The 20,919-nt window shown below is 43.1% G+C and overlaps 1 protein-coding gene across 2 annotated transcripts in view; it reads left to right on the top strand.

The window, feature by feature from the left end:
- The first annotated feature begins 12,168 nt into the window (after positions 1-12,168).
- Positions 12,169-20,919, top strand: part of LOC129821217 (ATP-binding cassette sub-family C member 4-like) — a 51,712-nt gene continuing 42,961 nt past the window's right edge. Inside the window, exons 1-16 of one of the 2 annotated variants that reach the window (XM_055878601.1) lie at positions 12,169-12,297; positions 12,382-12,475; positions 12,978-13,088; positions 13,410-13,530; positions 13,699-13,923; positions 14,160-14,249; positions 14,337-14,500; positions 15,341-15,466; positions 16,715-16,964; positions 17,309-17,419; positions 17,769-17,858; positions 18,362-18,553; positions 18,698-18,792; positions 19,009-19,095; positions 19,226-19,322; positions 19,684-19,905. In XM_055878601.1, coding sequence (XP_055734576.1) covers positions 12,402-12,475; positions 12,978-13,088; positions 13,410-13,530; positions 13,699-13,923; positions 14,160-14,249; positions 14,337-14,500; positions 15,341-15,466; positions 16,715-16,964; positions 17,309-17,419; positions 17,769-17,858; positions 18,362-18,553; positions 18,698-18,792; positions 19,009-19,095; positions 19,226-19,322; positions 19,684-19,905 — 2,055 coding nt within the window. In that variant the 5' untranslated portion in view covers positions 12,169-12,297; positions 12,382-12,401. Of the gene's footprint in view, positions 12,476-12,977; positions 13,089-13,409; positions 13,531-13,698; positions 13,924-14,159; positions 14,250-14,336; positions 14,501-15,340; positions 15,467-16,714; positions 16,965-17,308; positions 17,420-17,768; positions 17,859-18,361; positions 18,554-18,697; positions 18,793-19,008; positions 19,096-19,225; positions 19,323-19,683; positions 19,906-20,919 lie in introns of both variants that reach the window. The other variant, XM_055878600.1, reaches the window with a different exon arrangement.

Here is a 20,919-nt window from a genome sequence, read left to right as displayed (position 1 = left end):
ACCATCAACTGTCCAGATAAATCATATGCCAAATATGCTTAATTTATTTGTCAGCTATACATTCGAGTCTATGATTAGTACACTCTTAGAAAAAAGGGTTCCAAAAGGGTTCTTCGGTTGTCCCCATAGGAGAACCCTTTTGGGTTCCATGTAAAAACCCTCTGTGGAAAGGGTTCTACATGGAACCCAAAAGGCTCTACCTGGAGCCCAAAAGGGTTCTTCAAAGGGTTCACCGGGTAAAAAAATGAGAAGAAATAAAATGCCCCAAGCAAGCAAATTACACAGGGGACATGTGTTCCACAGAAATTATTTACACTAAGGACATCTTACCTCACACCATTTACTGAGAAGAGATGAAGAGACATGGCCCATAGTGAAAGAATAAAGTAAACTGATGGTTAGGTATTTTTTTTAAAGGCACATTTTTTAAAGGTTTTTCTTTTTTCTTATTTTTAGTCTTTTTTTGTGCCCTCCAGATTTGGTCTTTGAGTGAAGTGAAGTATCATATTAACATAAAAAAATATATAGGACAATCAGTAAGCCATAAGACAATCAGTAATGTGACAAAGTCCAGTTACTAGTAAACGATTGCTGCTTAGAGAAAGATAAACTTGCTGCGTTCATAACCAAGTGGGAGGTGGGAATTTACCAGTTGTAAATACCAGTTGGATGCACTGACGTGCTTTGAACTCGTTGAGAAATGTCGATTGGCTAATGGCCAACAAGCTGTGTCAACCATAAACCAAAAGTACAGCTATAATGCCTGTAAACAAATGATAGATTTTAGAAACCATATTAATAGATTACTTTTTATAAATCATGTTTTCTTGTTACATTTAACTGTCAAATTCTGTTAACAAGGTAATTTACTTAATAGAAGTCAGCATGTGGGAGAAGTTGGAGCTCAGCAATGATATATGAGTTTTCCACTATTAATTATCAGTTCAAATCAAATTGTATTGGTCATATACACATGGTTAGCAGATGTTGTTGTGGGTGTAGCGAAATGCTTGTGCTTTTAGTTCTGACAGTGCAGCAATATCTAACAAGTAATATCTAACAATTCCACAACAAATACCTAATACACACACATCTAAGTAAAGGAATAGAATAAGAATGTATAAATATAAATATATGGATGAGCAATATCAGAGCAACATAGGCTAAGATGCAATGGATAGTATAGTTCGAAGGACATTCAAGTGATTTTTCTCCCTTTTTGTATGTGGTAAATTCCCACTTCCCACTTGTTTACGAATGCAGCATTATTGTAAAAATACCTTTCGTTTGACCTTAAAGAAACATTATAGGCTATCAACTCACTATTATACAATGTATATGTGTTACAGAAAGAACCCCCCAAAATGTATGTCTGGAACAGGAAACAGGAAGCTATATCATGAAAATACATTACGTGAATTAAATTAACCCAAATGCAAATGTCAGGAGCTGACTGTCTTAATTGGGTCAAATTCATGTTGAAATGGGGCCCCTGACAGAAACTCCATATCTGGGCATAGCTGGCTCCTGGAAAATTTGTGTTGAATTGGGGCCCTATCAGGAACTCCAGATATGGGCGTAGCAGGAACACCATATATGGGCAAACTAATTATGTCAGTAATTCATCACACCTGGGCTTAATCTGAGTTAGGAATCTGATTGGATAGGCCTTTCTATTTAAAAGGGGTTTTCAGGTTGGTAAGGGTTTAGAGCCTTTCATCTGAATGTTGCTGCAAGCCTAATACAGATGCACAGTTTGTGTGTAGATTGTCTTTGTCTGTTTGGGTTGCTGGAGAGACTCTGCTGCTGAGGAGAGTAGTAACTCACCTGCGATATACAGGCACACCAGGCCTGATACAGATACGGGATTCATTTGTGAAGTACCAGTGACTCGTTCAATACGGAAGTGGTCCAATGAAGCAGATGCTATGCTACAGGACTGTTTTGCTAGCACAGACTGGAATATGTTCTGGGATTCATCTGACGGCATTGAGGAGCTTACCACATCAGTCACAGGCTTAATTAGTAAGTGCAACGATGACGTCGTCACCACAGTGACCATACATTACGAACATATCCCAACCAGAAGTTTTGGATTACAGGTAACATCCACAATGAGCTAAAGAATAGAGCTGCCACTTTCAAGGAGCGGGACACTAATCCAGACACTTAGAAGAAATCCCACTACACTCTCCAAACCATCAAACAGGCAAAGCTTCAATACTGAACCGAGATGGAATCATACTACACTGGCTCTGACGCTTGTCGGATGTGGCAGGGCTTTCAAACTTCATGGATTATAAAGGGACACACAGCAGCGAGCTGTCCAGTCATGTGAGCTTACAAGATGAGCTAAATACCATTTATGCTTTCCTCAAGGCTGCTTTCTTCCATCCCTGAACCATGCATGAGAACACCAGCTGTACTGGATGACTGTGATCACGCTCTCCGTAGCCGACGTAAGATCTTTAAAACAGGTTAACATTCACAAGGCCGACGGGCCAGACGGATTACCACGATTACACACGCAGAGCATGCACTGATCAACTGGCAAGTGTCTTAACTGACATTTTCAACCGCTCTCTGACCCAGTCTTTAATACCTACATGTTTCAAGCAGACCAACATAGTCCTTGTGCCCAAGAATGTCAAGGTAACCAGTCTCTAAATGACTTTCGCCCTGTTGCACTCACATCTGTAGCCATGAAATGCTTCGGAAGGCTGGTCATGGCTCACATCAACACCATCATCCCAGACACCCTGGACCCTCTCCAATTTGCATAGCGCCCCAATAGATCCATAGATGACACAATCTCTATTTCACTCCCACCTGGACAAAATGAATAACTGTGAGAATACTGTTCATTGACTACAACTCAGCGTTCAACACCATAGTGCCCTCCAAGCTCATCACTAAGGTAAACACCTTGGGATAAAACACCTCCCTCTGCAACTGGTTCCTGGACATCCTGACTGGCCGCCCCGATGTGGTGAGGGTAGGCAACAACACATCTGCCACAATGACCCTCAACATGGGGGATTCTCAGGGATGGGTGCTTAGTCCCCTCCTGTATTCTCTGTTCATCCACAACTGTGTGGCCACGCTTAACTCCAACACCAAGTTTGCCGACGGTGATAGGCCTGTACACCGACATCGATGAGACGGCCTACAGGGAGGTCAGACACTGAAGTGTGGTGCCAGGACAGCAACCTCTCCCTCAACATCAGAAAGACAAAGGAGCTCATCGTGGACTACAGGAAACGGAGGGCCGAGCTCACCCCCATCCACATCAAAGGGGCTGTAATGGAGCAGGTTGACAGCGTCAAGTTCCTCAGTGTCTAAATAATTATCGTCACGAAATAATTATCATGGTCCACAACCAACACAGTCGTGAAAAGGGAATGACAACGCCTCATCCCCTGCAGGAGGCTGAAAAGATTCAGCGTGGGTCATCAGATCCTCAAAGTTCTACAGCTACACCCTTGAGAGCATCTTGACTGGCTGCACACCACTTGGTATGGCATCCAATCGCGAGGTGCTACAGAGTGTGGCGCTTATGGCCCAGTACATCACTGGGGCCGAGCTCCCTGCCATCCAGGACCTCTATACCAGGCGGTGTCAGAGAAAGGCTCTAGAAATTGTCGATCTCCAGCCACCCAAGTCGGACTGTTTTCTGTGCTACCGCATGGTAAGCGGTATCAATGCACTAAGTCTGGAACCAACAAGCCATAAGACTGCTAAATAGTTTGTCTGGTTAGCTAATGATTATCTGCATTGACTGTTTTTAGACTAACTCGTTTGACTCATCACATATGCTGCTGTTACTGTTTATTATCCTGTTGCTTAAAGAGCAGCAGTAAAATAACAATAGCGTGGCTATGTACAGGGTCAGTGTGCCGGGGCACCGGTTAGTCGAGGTAATTCAGGTAATATGTACATGTAGGTAGAGTTATTAAAGTGAATATGCATAGATAATAAACAGAGAAGCAGCAGTGTAAAAAATGGGGGGGGGGGTTAATGCTGGGTAGCCATTTGATCAGATGTTTAAGAGTCTTATGGCTTGGAGATGTTTATAAGCTTCTTGGACCTAGACTTGGTGCTCCGGTACCCCCTGCTGTGCGGTAGCAGAGAGAACAGTTTATGACTGGGGTGGCTGGAGTCTTTTTGACCATTTTTAGGGCCTGCCTGTTATGGCCCCAGTGATGTACTGGGCCATACGCACTACCCTCTTGTAGTGCTTGCGGTCGGAGGCTGAGGAGTTGCCATACCAGGCAGTGATGGAACCAGTCAGGATGCTCTCAATGGGGAGGCTGTAGAACCTTTTTGAGGATCTGAGGACACATGCTAAATCTTTTCAGTCTCCTGAGGGGGAATAGATTTTGTCGTGCCCTCTTCATGACTGCCTTGGTGTGCTTGGACCATGTTAGTTTGTTGGTGATGTGGACACCAAGGAACGTGAAACTCTCAACCTGGTCACCTTGCACATATCTGCTTTTAGATAAGATATTTACATCCAACATTTAATTGTGTACATTATTAGCTATGTTTTGATCTGTCAGGTACCATCTTGGGTCTGGAAAGAGCAACCTGGTAGCCAGATATGGCTATATTGAAGTGTCAACTGCAAACATTCTCACTGCACTCAATAGTATTGGGGTGAAGCACTGTAGGTGAAAGGTCAACATCTAGATAAGGTGAGTTCAGTTGAAATGTCAAAACACAGACAGGGGGGATTACTTTGGTGAAAACTGCTGTCAACCAGCAGAGGACAGTACAGACAAACAAGTAGGTGATAGGCTGCTCCAGGCAGCGGTGTGCTTTAGGAGCATGCGGACTCCTCAGAGCGGTCGGGTAGGCTGTTTGGAGTGTTTATCCGACAGGATTAAAAAATTTATCAAAAAAGAATGTCCCTTCTAAAATCAAAGTTGCGCCCCTGGTCATAAGAGAACTTTTGGCAATTTGACTGATCTTTTGCACATGCAAAGCACAATGCATGCAAGGGATAGGTTAGTAATCGAGGTAGACAGTATTAGGGAGCCAAGAATACTGGAGACATATTATGAATAATAAATCAATATAAATTGCAAAATATACTGAACAAGAATATAAACGCAAGATGTTAAGTGTTGGTCCCATGTTTCATGAGCTGAAATAAAAAAATATATAATTTTGTTGAGTATTTTTGTCTGTAATAAAGCCTTTTGTGCGGAAAAACTCATTCTGATTGACTGGGCTAGGCTTCCCATTGGGTGGGCCTATGCCCTTCCATGGCTGCGCCCCTGCCCAGTCATGTGAAATCCTTAGATTAAGACCTAATTAATTTATTTCAATTTGACTGATTTCCTTATATGAACTGTAACTCCGTAAAATCTTTGAAATTGTTGCATGTTGCATTTATATTTTTTGTCTGCATTGAGTTTGAAGTACAGTGTTTTTTAATATACTTAAAATATTGTTTAAAACAAACCCCACCAAAATCTTATTACGGATTTGGTTAATATGGCACAATCAACAATAAAAAAGGATGCCAGGGAAAGCAGGACAGTCCAACCAGTATCATCTCTTGAAATAAGTATACCCTTATAGGGCTATGGCAGAGAAGGAAGAGGAAGTGAGACATCAAACTCCCTATTTTTTTCTGGTTCATTCAGAACTAAGCAGACCAGACCCAGCTCCTATGCAGAGTACCAGTGTGAGTCATAATACCCATAAAACCTAGCGGTCAAACAGGGAAAAGGTCCCAAACATTTTTCCACGGTTCATTTTTCCCAAAGCAGATTTTAGAAACACTTAAAATAAGAGCTGTGTTTCGTGTCGGCTTACCCTGGCATGACGTTTTGATAACTTTGTAAATCTCTCTAGGACATGGCCTGCCTTCATCTTGTCACTCCCCCACTGTTGTGAAAAAATATTTTCTATGCTGTATAAATGCATATTATTAATGTCTACATTCATTTTTTGCCACGTTTTTTTAAATTAAAGACACCATAATGCATACTTTGAAATTATATGAGCTAAACAAACAAAAAACGTAATATGCATTTTTTTCCCATAAAGTATACATTTTGGAGATTACTAATGTTACTGTCCACACTTCAACAAAAACATACTTAAATACATGTAATTTTGCTCTTGAAACATTTAATTGAAATACAGTAGAATTCCATTCATTCCTCTGGAGGACTGCTCCTTCTGGGGAGTGCCAATATGGCCGACCGGTGGCTTCAAAGCCACTCAATGGCTTTGGGCTCCCGAGTGGCGCAGCGGTCTGAGGCACTGCATCTCAGTGCAAGCGGCGACACTAAAGACACCCTGGTTCAAATCCATGCTGTATCACAACCGGCCGTGATTGGGAGGCCCATAGAGCGGTGCACAATTGGTCCAGTGTCGTCCGGGTTACGGGAGGGTTTGGCAGGGGGAAGGCCGTCGTTGTAAAATAAGAGTTTGTTCTTAACTGACTTGCCTAGTTAAATAAAGGTTAAATAAGAAAAATATATAACAAATAAATGGCCAGGGTTGATATACATCATTGGAGCCACCCCATTAAGCAGACCGGACCTGACAACTTTTTCAATGGTTAACGGCCCACATTGGGACATCTTCATTTATCCACTATCTTCGGCTATGGCTCGAGGCTAGGTAGCACGAATGAGGGGATTAGATTAAACTGCCCGGGCTGAACCAGGCCAGAGAAAATGAGGACGAGAAAGGCACAACTCGGCGGACCATCTGTCTCCCTCCAGCAGGTGGCGTTTTTTCATTGTATCGCTCACCAAGCAAGGAGTTTTTGTATGGAGGTTATTGAGGGTCGAATTTGGTCAACAAAAAATGTAATGGCTTATTTGCAACGTGAGGTCTATGTGAACAAATATAAGTTTCAAAATGCTTAAGCTGTTACAAGTGTACTGATATCAATAGGACATGTGACATTCCGGTAACTTTGAGAAAAAACATTTTATATCGAGATGGCTATGCATGATATCAATTTCAATGAGGCTAATAGCACAGCAACTCTCTCAAAGTGAATACCGGCGGTTGACGTCAACAACTCTCATCGATTATTCCAAAAAAAGATTATAATAATGAGATATATCCACCAATCCAAAGAAAGGATAGTTGGGATCTAGACAGCACGCCGTGCCGCTTTGTGGACAATGACTCACATTGACAGCCGAGTGTCTGGTCAGTAGATCCATAATAGTTGACCGGGCTATGACCCATCACGTGACCGGGCAGAGTCGGTGATAGAGGCGCGCCATGTTCAAATCAAACTGTATTCTGCTCCGCTCTGTATGTAACGCAGTTTGGATCTTTGCGTGTCAAAAAGGATACACATCAATTAACACTGTTTGACGCGTTAAATAAGCTTTTAATTTGACATGTCAGCAAGCCAAGCGCCACCACTACTATCAGTAGCACTGCCAAAGCTGTACAAAAAAGTCTGCAAACAAGCAAACACCGGCCACGAACGATGTTTTTACAATACCGCGTTCGTAATAAAGTATTATTTGTTCGACTGCAACTTCTGGGGTAGCTAGCTTTAGCTTGGTACCAAGCTAGCACCAATACAACCAGCCTGAAACCAATGACCAGTAGAAACTGCAGTCATTTTCATTATTCTTAGCAATGATTTAGGAATCATTGTGAGTAAGTATTAGCTAGGTAGCCACCTGTTGTCCGCCTATTTAAATTGAACTTCAGTTCATTAAAATAAATAGCTAGCCAGCAACTTAACCATGTTGCCCAAAGCTATAACGTTATAAGCAGCCAGCTAGCTTTATCATGCTAGTGAGGCTCGACCGGACCGGGTTATGTGTTGTGAAAATAGCCACAATAAGGATTAAACACAATAGTGGAATTTGCGGTTTGCATTCAAAATATAAGTACATATTTGAAAGTTATGCAGAAGGTTACAATTGGTGGAATCATGCCATATTTAGACTAGATAATGTTAAACAAGGTTGTGACATGAAATACGAGTGATAGTGTAATCAATGTGTAATAACTACGTAAACAATGTATGAACGCGTTAAATTGTTATGTGATGTGCAGTCATATTCAGGTCCTGATTGGTCAAAAAGCTTATTTGCACCTCAAATAGTGATATTTGATGTGTATCTTTTTTGACACGCAAAGACCCAAACGGCGTTCCATAGCGCTGTCATATTGGTCGCATTCCCCTGCTCAGATATTGCATTCATCAACCAATGGTTGCATGCCACTTCATCGACTGTGCCGTCGGGCAACAGATTGCTATGCCACGTTGGGAACTGGGAAATCTCCAACTTCCGAATTCAATGCATTCAAGTCAACTGAGAACTCTGAAAAACGAGCTCAGACTGAGAAAAATAGCTGTGAATGGTTATCCAACTTGGAATTCCAAGCCGGGAACGGGGGCCTCTTTCTCAAGCTCCGACTTTCCGACCTGAAGATCACTGACGTCATGATTTGACCTTGTTTTTTTGTTTTGTTTCCAGTTGTCTTGAAATCACCACCACGTGGTTAGCTGAGAGCATCCTGTCCGGCTGTATCACCGCCTGGTACGGCAACTGCTCCGCCCACAACCTTAAGGCTCTCCAGAGGGTAGTGAGGTCTGCACAACGCATCACCGGGGGCAAACTACCTGCCCTCCAGGACACCTACACTACCCGATGTCACAGGAAGGCCATAAAGATCATCAAGGACAACAACCACCCGAGCCACTGTCTGTTCACCCCGCTATCATCCAGAAGGCGAGGTCAGTACAGGTGCATCAAAGCAGGGACCGAGAGACTGAAAAACAGCTTCTATCTCAAGGCCATCAGACTGTTAAACAGCCACCACTAATATTTAGTGGCCGCTGCCAACATACTGACTCAACTCCAGCCACTTTAATAATGGGAATTGATGGAAATGTATGTAAAAATGTACCACTAGCCACTATAAAAAATGCCACTTAATATAATGTTTACATACCCTACATTACTCATCTCATATGTATATGTATATACTGTACTCTATATCATCTACTGCATCTTGCCATCTTTATGTAATACATGTATCACTAGCCACTTTAAACTATGCCACTTTATGTTTATATACCCTATATTACTCATCTCATATGTATATACTGTACTCTATACCGTCTACTGCATCTTGCCTATGCCGTTCTGTACCATCACTCATTCATATATCTTTATGTACATATTCTTTATCCCTTTACACTTGTGTGTATAAGGTAGTAGTTGTGGAATTGTTAGGTTAGATTACTCGTTGGTTATTACTGCATTGTCGGAGCTAGAAGCACAAGCATTTCGCTACACTCGCATTAACATTTGCTAACCATGTGTATGTGACAAATAAAATTTGATTTGATACATAAACTATCCAGGCATTGTAAAATCTGGAATGCGTTAGGAATTTCCAGGTATGTCAGCGTGTCTGGATAGTCTCTGTGGAGAAGATGGCGGAAGTGGATGCTAAATTCGAATCAAGCAGCGGGTCGAGCAAAGTAGGCGAAGACAAATGTTCAAAATGGACAACAGTAGTATCGAAAACTTAAACAAAAAGGAAATTGTCTCAAATTGGAGTGGAGGATACGTGTATGGATGATAATGAATCGCTTCTTGCTGAGATGCATATGTGGGAGACCGGTTTAAGGTGTTAAATGATGAAGTATGCGCTTGGAAAAGTGGAGTCTGACAGAGTGATCTTATTTTGATTAATTGTATTTCTAAAGAACAGAGGAAGATTGCAGTGGGCCAACATAAATGTTGTATTTCGAACTTTGGAGTAGAGCACCCGTTAAAGGAGTCACTTAGGCGTGATGACAGATATTCCGGTTGAATACCTGAAGAGAATTCCAGGTGTAGTTGGTGCCCAGCGTCTGACTCGCTGGGTGAATGGAGAAAAATAAGAAAGTCTGTCGGTTCTGTTGTTTTTTGATAAAGAGCAAATATCTACGTAAGAGCACTTCTACCCCCAAACCACAAGACAAGTGAACACCTAATCAGAACACCTAATCAAAAACCCCGACTATTTGCATTGCCCCCCCCCCCCCCCCCCCCTCTTTTACACTGCTGCTACTCTCTGTTGTTATCATCTATGCAAAGTCACTTTAACTCTACCTACATGTACATATGACTTCAACTAACCGGTGCCCTCGCACATTGACTCTGTACTGGTACCCCCCTGTATATAGTCTGCCGATTGTTATTTTACTGCTGCTCTTTAATTACTTGTTACTTTTATTTCTTATTCTTATCCGTATTTAAAACTGCATTGTTGGTTAGAGGCTCGTAAATAAGCGTTTCAATGTAAGGTCTACCTACACCTGTTGTATTCGGCGCATGTAACTAATAAAATTCGATTTTGAAGTGTACGAATTGTAAATGATTTGGCCATGTTCCAAGTGTGTGTAGATGGACAGAGTATACTGAAGAACGATGTGTAGAAGGACGACAGGGTTGCAATTGTGGTGGGAATCATGATTCTGAATTCCTGGAGTGCCCTGTAAGGGTGAAGGAGACTGAGGTGGCAAAAGTTAGGGCGGTCAATTCAATCTCCTGTGGATTCGATTAAAAGAACTGAGAAAACAAGTGATGCTAGTGAAGATATGGTAGTGGATGCACCACAGCCTATAGTAAATGTTTGCTTCCAGACAAAATATCCCAGGTGTGTTAAAAGGTGGATTTTGTTGCGTTCATTGCTATAGTTATAAACGGTACGGCACAAGTCTCAAAGAAGTCTAAGAAACTGGACATTGTGGCTGCAGCAGAAAAGTTTGGAGACTTTTTAAGGATTTTACTTCTGAAGACTTGCAAAGGGTACTGGCGACAGAAGACCCGCCCTCCCATGTTCCCCTTGAGTCTGTGTGGGGATCAGATCGGTTTTTATTTTTGAATTTAATCAAACGTCGTTTGATTTATTTTTTGGTAGGATTATTTTGTTTAGTTTTGGGGTAATCCTGTTTCCATCCTGCACAGTAGGTGGCGGGGTGTACATTCTGGCATGCGTTAGCATTGGGAAGTGTGGGTTTTTTATAAGGTTTTTTGACATGCTTAACTAACTATAAGCTAGTAGGGCTTCTTATGCATTAAAGTTTGAATTGCTGACTCTTGTGAACCTGCATTTTCCATTGTTCTCACTTTTACCAGTGCTCAGGGCCTAACCATGAATATCAGCCTGAAATGTGTGTGTGTTAGAGAGAGCGCTGTACTGTATGAAATATGTGTGTGTATGCAACAAATGTATCAGTAGTGTGGGCGCTGTACTATGTGGCCGAGACTGTGCTAATCTTAGAGAGACACAGGAGGGGGGTGAATCAGGAGACTGCTGACCAGACAATAACAGATAAACTATACACACGAAAAACATGTGAGGTTCTGAGTCATGCACTATAACCCAATACTATAAACGTGATCAGCAACTATATTATATGTGATTGAATACTATAACAAACGTGATTTGATATTGACAAACTGTTTGGGCGCCTGGATGTCTGTGTGTGTGTGCTGGAAGTAACAGTTAGCTCAGATAAGAAGCTGGGAAGCTGTAGTTAGCCTTGAGCGAGAACAGAGGACAATGTATACAGGTGCAGATATCTCAGACAATGTTATAAAACTGTCTGACCCCAGTCTTTGGGGTGAAGGAGCGTAATCTACACAGCAACAGCGTCGGGACATCATATGCGCTAAGGGGCCAGGACTGGCTTAAGGCGCCAACATCAACGATAGGCTGGGTGAGTCTAAACCACGCCCAGTCTCTACTCTGACAGGCCGGCTCGGAAGTGGGAACTAACCTCTGTCACGAGTATAATATAATATTTTTGTCAGAAACAAATCAGTTCTCTGTCTTATCCTGCGTGATGAAACATTGAACCCGTATACTGTATACGGAAATTGTATTTGCCATTTATTAACTTTTGAAATAAACAATTATTTTAACCAAGTTCAGGTGTACTATTGTTCCTATCTCAGTTGAACTTTCGCAACCCTAACAGAAGTCAGATAAAGCGTTTTTATCAAAAGCTATTACTTTCACATGTAAAAACACGGAATCCTACTCATTAGTACACGTTATTAATCTATGTCGCGTTTGTTTTGAGCCGACTTCGCCGTCGTCCAGAACGTGGCACTCTGCTCCAAATTGAATGCAATCAACGTTAACCCGGTTCACCCGGGGCATTAATCGAATCCCCTCAATGGCGGGGTGCGCGGTCGCACTGATGAAAACCGAGCCGCGGCTCTTATGCACAGTTCATTATCTAGCTTCACACGGGTCTTATTATCTGTGTCGATTGTAGGCTATGTGCTGCCGGTGAGAAAATAATTTATATTTTCTATTAAGTTGCCTTCTGTATTTAATGATATCTTTTCAGCTACATAGAGAGGTTGTTTTCAGTTTACAGTCACTGTCAGAGCATGGAACCTTTGCGGAAAGAGGCGAAGGATAATCCATCGGCTACAGCTAATCTTCTTTCCAAGATTTTCTTCTGGTAAGGAAAGTACAGTAACAGCAATGTTTGACAGCCATTGACCGACAAAGCCGACTAGGTTTTGACAGTTGCTATGAATGTTCAAGTGTGAATGACGCTTGCAGTATCGCTACGTGTATCCTACCAGCTCAGTTGCCATATCCTCCTAGAGCGCAAGGACGACTACCGGTAGATAAGGTGCTCAGACAATGGCCTCATCACTACTTCTATGAAAGTTTAAAACATAACTGTCTGTCCACAGGGCTGCTTGGGTTGATTGCTGCGAGTGTGCCTAAAGTAAACATTTACATTTGAACTGTATTATGGTACTTTGTTTATTAATCTAAAACGAATGTACAGAACATGCATTCAAATGTGTTTTAGGCCCTCTTTTTATGCATGTGTGACTAATAAAAAATCCAACATACGGTTTGTTAGCTGTATAACTTACACTGAACTTTACATTCATTATTTACTGTATACATGTACTGTACATAAACACATACTTGATCCTTGTCACCAGCTGGCTGAATCCTTTATTCCGTATTGGCTATAAGCGGAGGCTAGAGGAACATGACATGTACAAAGTTCTCCCAGAGGATGGATCTGAGAGACTAGGGGAAGATTTACAGTGGTAAGTCACACCTGAATGCGCTCCCAAGTGGCACAGCGGTCTAGAGCACTGCATCTCAGTGCAAGAGGCGTCACTACAGTCCCTGGTTCTATTCCAGGCTGTATCACATCCGACCATGATTTGGAGTCCCATAGGGTGGTGCACAATTGGCCCAGCGTCGTCTGGGTTTGAGCGGGGTTGGCCGTCATTGTAATAAGAATTTGTTCTTAGCTGACTTGCCTAGTTAAATAAATGCAACCAGACACATTCTGAGAGTTTGATGAATGCAGTAAGTTGGATGCTATGGCTGTTGTTTGAGTGTTACATTGCTATTGTCTGTAGGTACTGGGATCAAGAAGTACAGAGGGCTGCTAAGGACCTGCGGACACCCAAACTAACCAAAGTCCTCATTGCGTGCTATTGGCGGTCCTATTCTGTCATAGGAATATTTACTCTCATTGAGGTACCACAAACACTGTCTGCAGGCATTTACTTACAATTTTCACAGAGTAGCTTACCCGTGAATATGTAACTGGTGTGAAATGGCTAGCTAGTTAGTGATGTGTGCTAGTAGCATTTCAATCGGTGACGTCACTCTCTGAGACCTTGAAGTTGTTTTTCCTCTCATCAGGAAATTATCAAAGTGATTCAGCCAGTACTTCTTGGGAAGCTCATCCGGTATTTTGAGAGCTATGACCCTGACAATATGGATGCTCTGTATGAGGCCTGTGGCTATGCTGCAGGCGTCTCCCTGTCCACCCTGGGTCTGGCTGCTCTGCACCACCTCTACTTCTACCACGTGCAGCGAGCCGGCATGAAGATCCGGGTGGCCATGTGTCACATGATCTATCGGAAGGTCAGTAACCTCCATCTCTTAGATTAAAGCCTATATAAACAGGGCCCTGAGTTTTATATATTTTTTCCCCCACCTTGTCTCGTCACTATGGAAACACTCTTGGCTATAATGACAGGTCATTCAGCTAGTCATCAGCAGTTTTTAAAATATTTTTACAGTGCATGTTTATCACATGAGGCATACAAATTGACTGTTGCATGAATCTAAATACACACGGTCCTTTGATATCTCCAAAGGCCCTCTGTCTTAACAGCACAGCGCTGGGAAAAACCACCACTGGACAAATCGTCAACCTCTTATCCAACGACGTCAACAAGTTTGATGAGGTATGCGCTGAAAAGACACATTCAAGATATTTGCATATCAAATGACACTGCTCAATAACATACAGCTCTTCTCCTATCCTTCCACAGGTCACTATCTTTTTGCACTTCCTCTGGGTGGGTCCTCTACAAGCAGCAGCTGTGATGGTGTTGTTATGGTATGAGATCGGCCCATCATGCCTTGCAGGAATGGCCGTCCTGGTCTTCCTGATGCCTATACAGACTCTGTTTGGTCGCCTGTTCTCCTCTTTCAGGTACTGTACATGTACCATAATGTATCAATTCAAACTTTATTTGTCACATGCGCTGAATACAACAAGTGTAGACCTTACTGTGAAATGCTTACTTACAAGTCCTTAACCAACAGTGCAGTTCAAGAAGAGTTAATAAAACATTTACCAAATAAACTAAAGTAAAAAATAATAAAAAGTAACACAATAACATAACAATAACAAAGATATATACAGGGGGTACCGGTACCAAGTCACTGTGCGGGGGTACAGGTTATAGTCGAGGTAATTTGTACATGTAGGTAGGGGTGAAGTGATTATGCATAGATAATAAACAGCGAGTAGCAGCAGGGGGGGTGTCTGAACCAGTTTTGCTTTGGCGTTGTAAGTAACTACGCATTTCATGTGTGGATACCTTGACACTGTGAAATACTAGTGGTGGAGAGACTTTTTTGCCTTTTTGCTTTCATGCCAAGGGTTTTACAAACCTGTCTGGTTTATTACTGTATCCATGGGCGCGGTGTCCTGTTAGTCTGCTACAGTACTTGTTCCAGATAGGTTATTACTGTAAGTCCAGGTCTCTTCATTTAAGTGTAGATCAAGTGAGCTTTTGACCCCAGACACTTCCTCTAGGCTGCGACATAGCCATACCTCCTTACCGATCTACAAGGGTGATTCATAATTATGGCCCAGTTTTACCAAGCTTTAGTTTAAATATCAGTTGAAACTCTAAAATGAAAGTCAAAGTGATGAATGAAACATGAGTGTAAAATGAAAACAGTTTTTTCCTGTCATCTGCTGAATGGCAAACATTGCTCTGACTCAAATGCCTAGATAAAGTGATTTGTCTCTTACAATGTTTAGGGGCACAACCGCAGCCTTGACAGACAACAGAATACGCACAATGAATGAAGTGGTCTCTGGGATCCGGATCATCAAGATGTATGCCTGGGAGAAGCCTTTTGCAGCTCTGGTAGATGAAGTCAGAAGGTGAATTATATTTGATTAACTTATTTTGTGTTTGATTTACATGGTTTACGACGATTGATTCTGAATTGTATAGCTTGAAGTCATATTTTAACTATTCAAACTTGTATCAGAACAGTTCTACCATTTCCCAGTGCCTAATCAACCCAATTTTGCAATATGCATTTGAAAGTGGATCCTATCCCAACGCACAGTATTTCAAATGTTGAAGTTTGTGAGAATGGATATCCTATTGCCTCTCAACTTTGTGCTATTGTATACATTAATTAAAGGTAAACTCAGCCATATGATGTAGATGCAGAAAGTAAACAACATAGTGGGTAAAATTCCACAACTAAGAGCGTTGAAGCACGAGGCCCAACTTCTTTGCTGTTTTAGTCCCGTGGCTACTACGCTCTAACAGCAAGAAACAAATCTGTATGCATGTGCAGATACTGTGTGAGAGCGAAGTCTTTTGGCATCGTCATTTCGCTGAGTCTACCCTTAAGTCAGTCATCATAGTTAGCCTGGCCAGGCATGAGGACCTGAGCTAGTCAGAACCTGACAGTGTCCTGAGTTTGACTTTAAATGTTTTAGGTTAGAGTTTCTCAATCCTGGTCCTGGAGACTCAAAGGAACGCACATTTTTTGGGGGGCTTTTCCTCACTGAGACGTTGCATGCATAAACCAATGGTTGTGTGCCACTCATCAACAGTGCTGTCGGGCACCAGATTGCTAGAAGACATGATGTGGTTAGCTGATACAATACCTATTCTGTCATGCGCCAGAAACGTCTGAGCAGAGGAACACAACCTTAGTTTCTGCTGTAGAACTACAGACCTGATTCTACTAATCAAGGGTTTGTTGAGTTTATTACTGGAAGCAGGTGTGTAGTGCTAGGGGGAAGAAGAAAAAAAGGTCCCTAGAACCAGGATTTGTAAAATAAATAATTAAAAAAAACACTGTCAGATACCTAAATTAAAGACCTCTTGTACGACACACAAGTACTCTCTTCATTCAATAGAATGTAATCTACTGCCACCACTCTCCCCACCACAACCTTAGTCCCCCTATTCTAAGAGGGAACGTTAGACATGATCAACACGTTTGTTCTAATAGTATACTGTAGGCTAAACTCAAGAGATCAACATCAGATTACATCAGATTTGTGACCTAGCAGCCTTCTGCTCCTTAGGCATGGAACTCATAGTACTGTAATATCTTTGTAGCAAAACAAACATCTGAAAACCTCTCCCTCTCCTTGTACTTTCAGGAAGGAGATCTCCAAGATCATGAAGAGCTCTTACCTGAGAGGCCTCAACATGGCCTCCTTCTTTGTGGCCAGCAAGATCATAGTCTTCATCACCTTCACTGTCTATGTGTTGATGGGGAACAGGATCTCTGCCAGCCGGGTATTTGTGGCCGTTTCTCTGTACGGGGCTGTGAGACTCTCCGTCACCCTCTTCTTCCCCAATGCCGTAGAGAAGGTCTCTGAGGCTCTCATCAGCATCCGCAGGATCAAGGTAAATGCTCCTGGATTATATTTCCCCTAGCTGCAGATCTAGTGATCAGCTTCCTCTTCCTCCCATTAACAGTTAGTGGGGGAAATGCAAAACTGACCCACGATCAGCGTCTCAGGGCAACTTCACCCTACACTAAAGTAAATGCACACAGGAATGAACTAGGTACAGCTGGTAAAGTTGAGCATGATACTGCTGTGATTGGACACCTGTAGGCTAGAGTACATCATTATTTTACCTGATGCTCTTATATTCCATTCAATGCAGTGGTGTAAGGTTTATTATGTGCCTAAAATGTGTGTTGCCAAACGGCTCATTCCGGGTTTTTTTTTTCTTCTTTCTCACAGAATTTTCTTATGTTGGAGGAAGTTGGTTCGACGCAGGATCTTGGACTCCCTGTGGCAGAGAAGAAGGACTGTATGGTGGAAATAAAGGATTTAATCTGCTTCTGGAACAAGGTGGGGAAGCCTATTTCAGTATGGTTGTTTTGACCAAGACTCGAGCTGTTTCGGCATCACTAGAAAATAGTGCATGTACAAGCCTGCACCGGGATTTGATACCACGCTCCCATCTCTTATTTACACTCTAAGCCAACCATACAACCATCCTAGAAAGCCGCTAGCTTATCTCTTCGGTAAGGAGAGTTGACCTTCGATCTCAGGAAGGTGATGTCATGACGCAAATTACCAAGCAGTGTCTGCCTTGCTCCTTTGTACGTAGGCCTGACCTTGAAGCTGTATGTGTACAGTGGCCTATGTACTGTAAGGATGTTGTTCACCCACTCATGTTCCTCTGTGGTCCCTACAGGCACTAGACTCTCCGACGCTGCAGAACCTGTCTTTCACTTTGAGGTCAGAGCAACTCCTGGCTGTCATTGGACCAGTCGGGGCTGGAAAGGTCTGACTTTTTGTACTGTGAAAAGCTCACTACAAGTTAGAGATGAAGATGCATACAGTATGTGTTACAGGGCATATGGGGTAGTATTACTCAAAAACCTGAGAATATATCAATGATTATAAGAGCGAGGGTATTACCTTGCCTGTGTTTTTGTTCTTGACAGCTGGCTATGCTGAAAGCTTGACCTTAATCTTCATTAAACCCTTAAATGGGCAGTATGCCACTGCATTCCTTAATCGAATTACAATGTACTTTCTAGTCTTACACCTGGTAGTTGTACTGCTTAATGCCATATCTTAACTTCTGAGAGGCCCACACAGAATGTTGCTGCTCTCCACTGCTGCAGGAATAAAAGGCAATTGAGGATAAACAATATTCTGTGTGCGAGCCTCTCATTTCTTTATCCAAGTATTATTTTGGCATTGCCCCGGTTATCTCAATTGTGGGGTGTGCATATCACCATCTTTTTCTTCGTGTCTTTAATAACTTATCTCATATCTTAGTCCTCTCTACTCAGCACCATCCTGGGGGAGCTGACCCCGGATAAGGGCGTGGTCAAGTTCAAAGGTGAACTGACCTATGCATCCCAGCAGCCCTGGATTTTCCCAGGGACCATCAGGAGTAACATCCTGTTTGGCAAAGCGCTCCACCCTCAGAAGTATGAGAGGGTTCTCCGAGCCTGCGCCCTCAAGAGAGTAAGACTCTCATTGGCAAATATCTATCATCTGAATCATTGCCTTTCTCGATGCAATATATTACTATAAACGTTCTGTGCACTGTGTGAATGTGATTGATTCCCCATGATAAGTGTCGTAGTCTGCTACTGTTTGTATGTGTAGGACATGGAGCTGCTGCCTGATGGGGACCTGGAGGTGATAGGGGACAGAGGAGCCACCCTCAGCGGGGGACAGAAGGCCCGGGTCAGCCTGGCCAGGTACGTCTCTCTTTGTCCTTTATATCCAACAGCAGTAGTGGAACACATCCACTTTATATTACAAATTGGGCCACGCATTTTCCCTAGCCAGGTCACATGGTCAGGAAAACTGATTTCTTCTGTAATTATAACATGTATTGTTTTAAGTGAAACTTGTATTATAGCTGTGTGTCATTGGTTAAAGTGAATGAAGCTGTGTGTGTCCTTCCATCCCAGAGCAGTGTACCAGGATGCGGATATCTACCTGCTGGATGACCCTCTCAGTGCTGTGGATGCTGAGGTGGGGAAACACCTCTTTGAGCAGTAAGTCCTTGAGCAGCTGGGAACATTCCCACTAGCACAGCATCTCTCCCACATGCATTTTGAATCCTTTGACAAAACCAGTAAGCTATTTCTAACAGTTTGTTGTGCTGCTATCTGTCTACTTGCCTAGGTGTATCTGTGGCCTGTTGCGGAAGAAGCCGCGCATCCTTGTCACCCACCAGCTGCAGTACCTGAAGGCTGCAGACCAGATCCTCGTTCTGAAGGAAGTGAGTGTGTCTGTGTATATGCGTATGAGTGGCTCAAATGCTGTACCATACCATCTCTATTCATGGGTTGCACATTTCGTCACTCTTTTTTTTTTAGGTTTAAGGATGACTCCCGGCTGAGAGTTCAACTCAGTGCATAGCAATGTCATCGTGTTTTCAGGCCACTAGTGTAATTTAGACGAAACAGTCATAAGCCCCTGTTCAGAATGGCTGGGCATCTCTGGACGTTTGGGCACCAATATGGCTGCGGTGTCTGTAGAACATTCATAACAATGGCAGCGACGTGGCGGAGGTGCAAACCATGAATAGCACAACTTGGTAAACACACCTCAGAGGGCTGACCTAAGAACTTTCTTTCTAGGGTCACATGGTGGCGCGGGGTACGTTCACGGAACTCCAGGGCTCTGGATTAGACTTCACCTCGCTGCTGAAAAAGGATGAGGAGGATGAGGAGGAGGGGAAGGGGGGCACAGAGCCTGCCCCAGGCACACTCACCGGCTCCCCACACACCCTTTCCCAGAGCTCTATGCCCTCCCTCTCCTCCTCCATGCATTCTGTGATGGAGGGAGTGGACCAACCAGAGGTGGGTAACAGTGTAGTAACACCCTCCCCCCACACATTTCTGTCTGATCCCCTGGGAGAGCACACACCTTCCTATTCTGTCTTGTTTGTCAGAAGAATGACAGGGGATCATATCTGAGGTAGCATCCCAAATGGCAGCCTATTCCCTATTTAGTGCACTACTTTTGACCAAAGCCCATACTTTTGACCATTGCTCTGCCGTCTTCACCGAAGGTGCCTCTTCGGTGAGGCACCTGGGAGTCCTATCGGAGAGAAGGAAACGAAGAACCTGATGGAGAGGCAGACGTGGAGGCATCTTACTGAGATTGAGACGCCTCCATTACCAAGCATGCTACTCCCAAAAATTTCAGTCATTGAACAAATTGACGAATTGAGAGGGAGGATCTCCTTCTAAAGGGACATCCGATTTGGCCTTCCTCCTACATCCAAATGGATTATATACAACCAGCGGGGTTTACAGTTCATTGAGCGAATTAGGAAGCTGACTCTCTGGCAAGAACAAAGGTGGTGGTGTCTGCTTTATTACCAATAACAAGTGGTGTGATGGGAAAACATACAGGAACTTGCAAGCTTCTCCATGGTTTTGTATACACAATCCCGCCTACAAACAAAGACTTGAGGGAAGTTCTGGTGGTCGTGTCTGTTTATAAATGACTTCTGGCGCCGACAGAGATGGAAACTATGCAATATTTAGTTTTTTTACGTGTTATTTCTTACATTGGTACCCCAGGTAATCTTAGGTTTTATTACATACAGTCGGGAGGAACTATTGGATATATGAGCAACGTCAACTCACCAACATTACGACCAGGAATACGACTTTCCCGAAGCGGATCCTCTGTTTGGCCTACCACCCAGGACAATGTATTGGATCCCAGCCGGCGACCCAAAACAACGGCGCCGTAAAAGGGGCAGACGGAGCGGTCTTCTGGTCAGGCTTCGTAGACGGGCACATCTCGCACCGCTCCCGAGCATACTACTCGCCAATGTCCAGTCTCTTGACAACAAGGTAGAC

The sequence above is a fragment of the Salvelinus fontinalis genome, chromosome 23 (assembly GCF_029448725.1).
Source record: "Salvelinus fontinalis isolate EN_2023a chromosome 23, ASM2944872v1, whole genome shotgun sequence".
Taxonomy (NCBI): domain Eukaryota; kingdom Metazoa; phylum Chordata; class Actinopteri; order Salmoniformes; family Salmonidae; genus Salvelinus; species Salvelinus fontinalis.
This window is presented reverse-complemented; position numbering and strand designations above follow the sequence as displayed.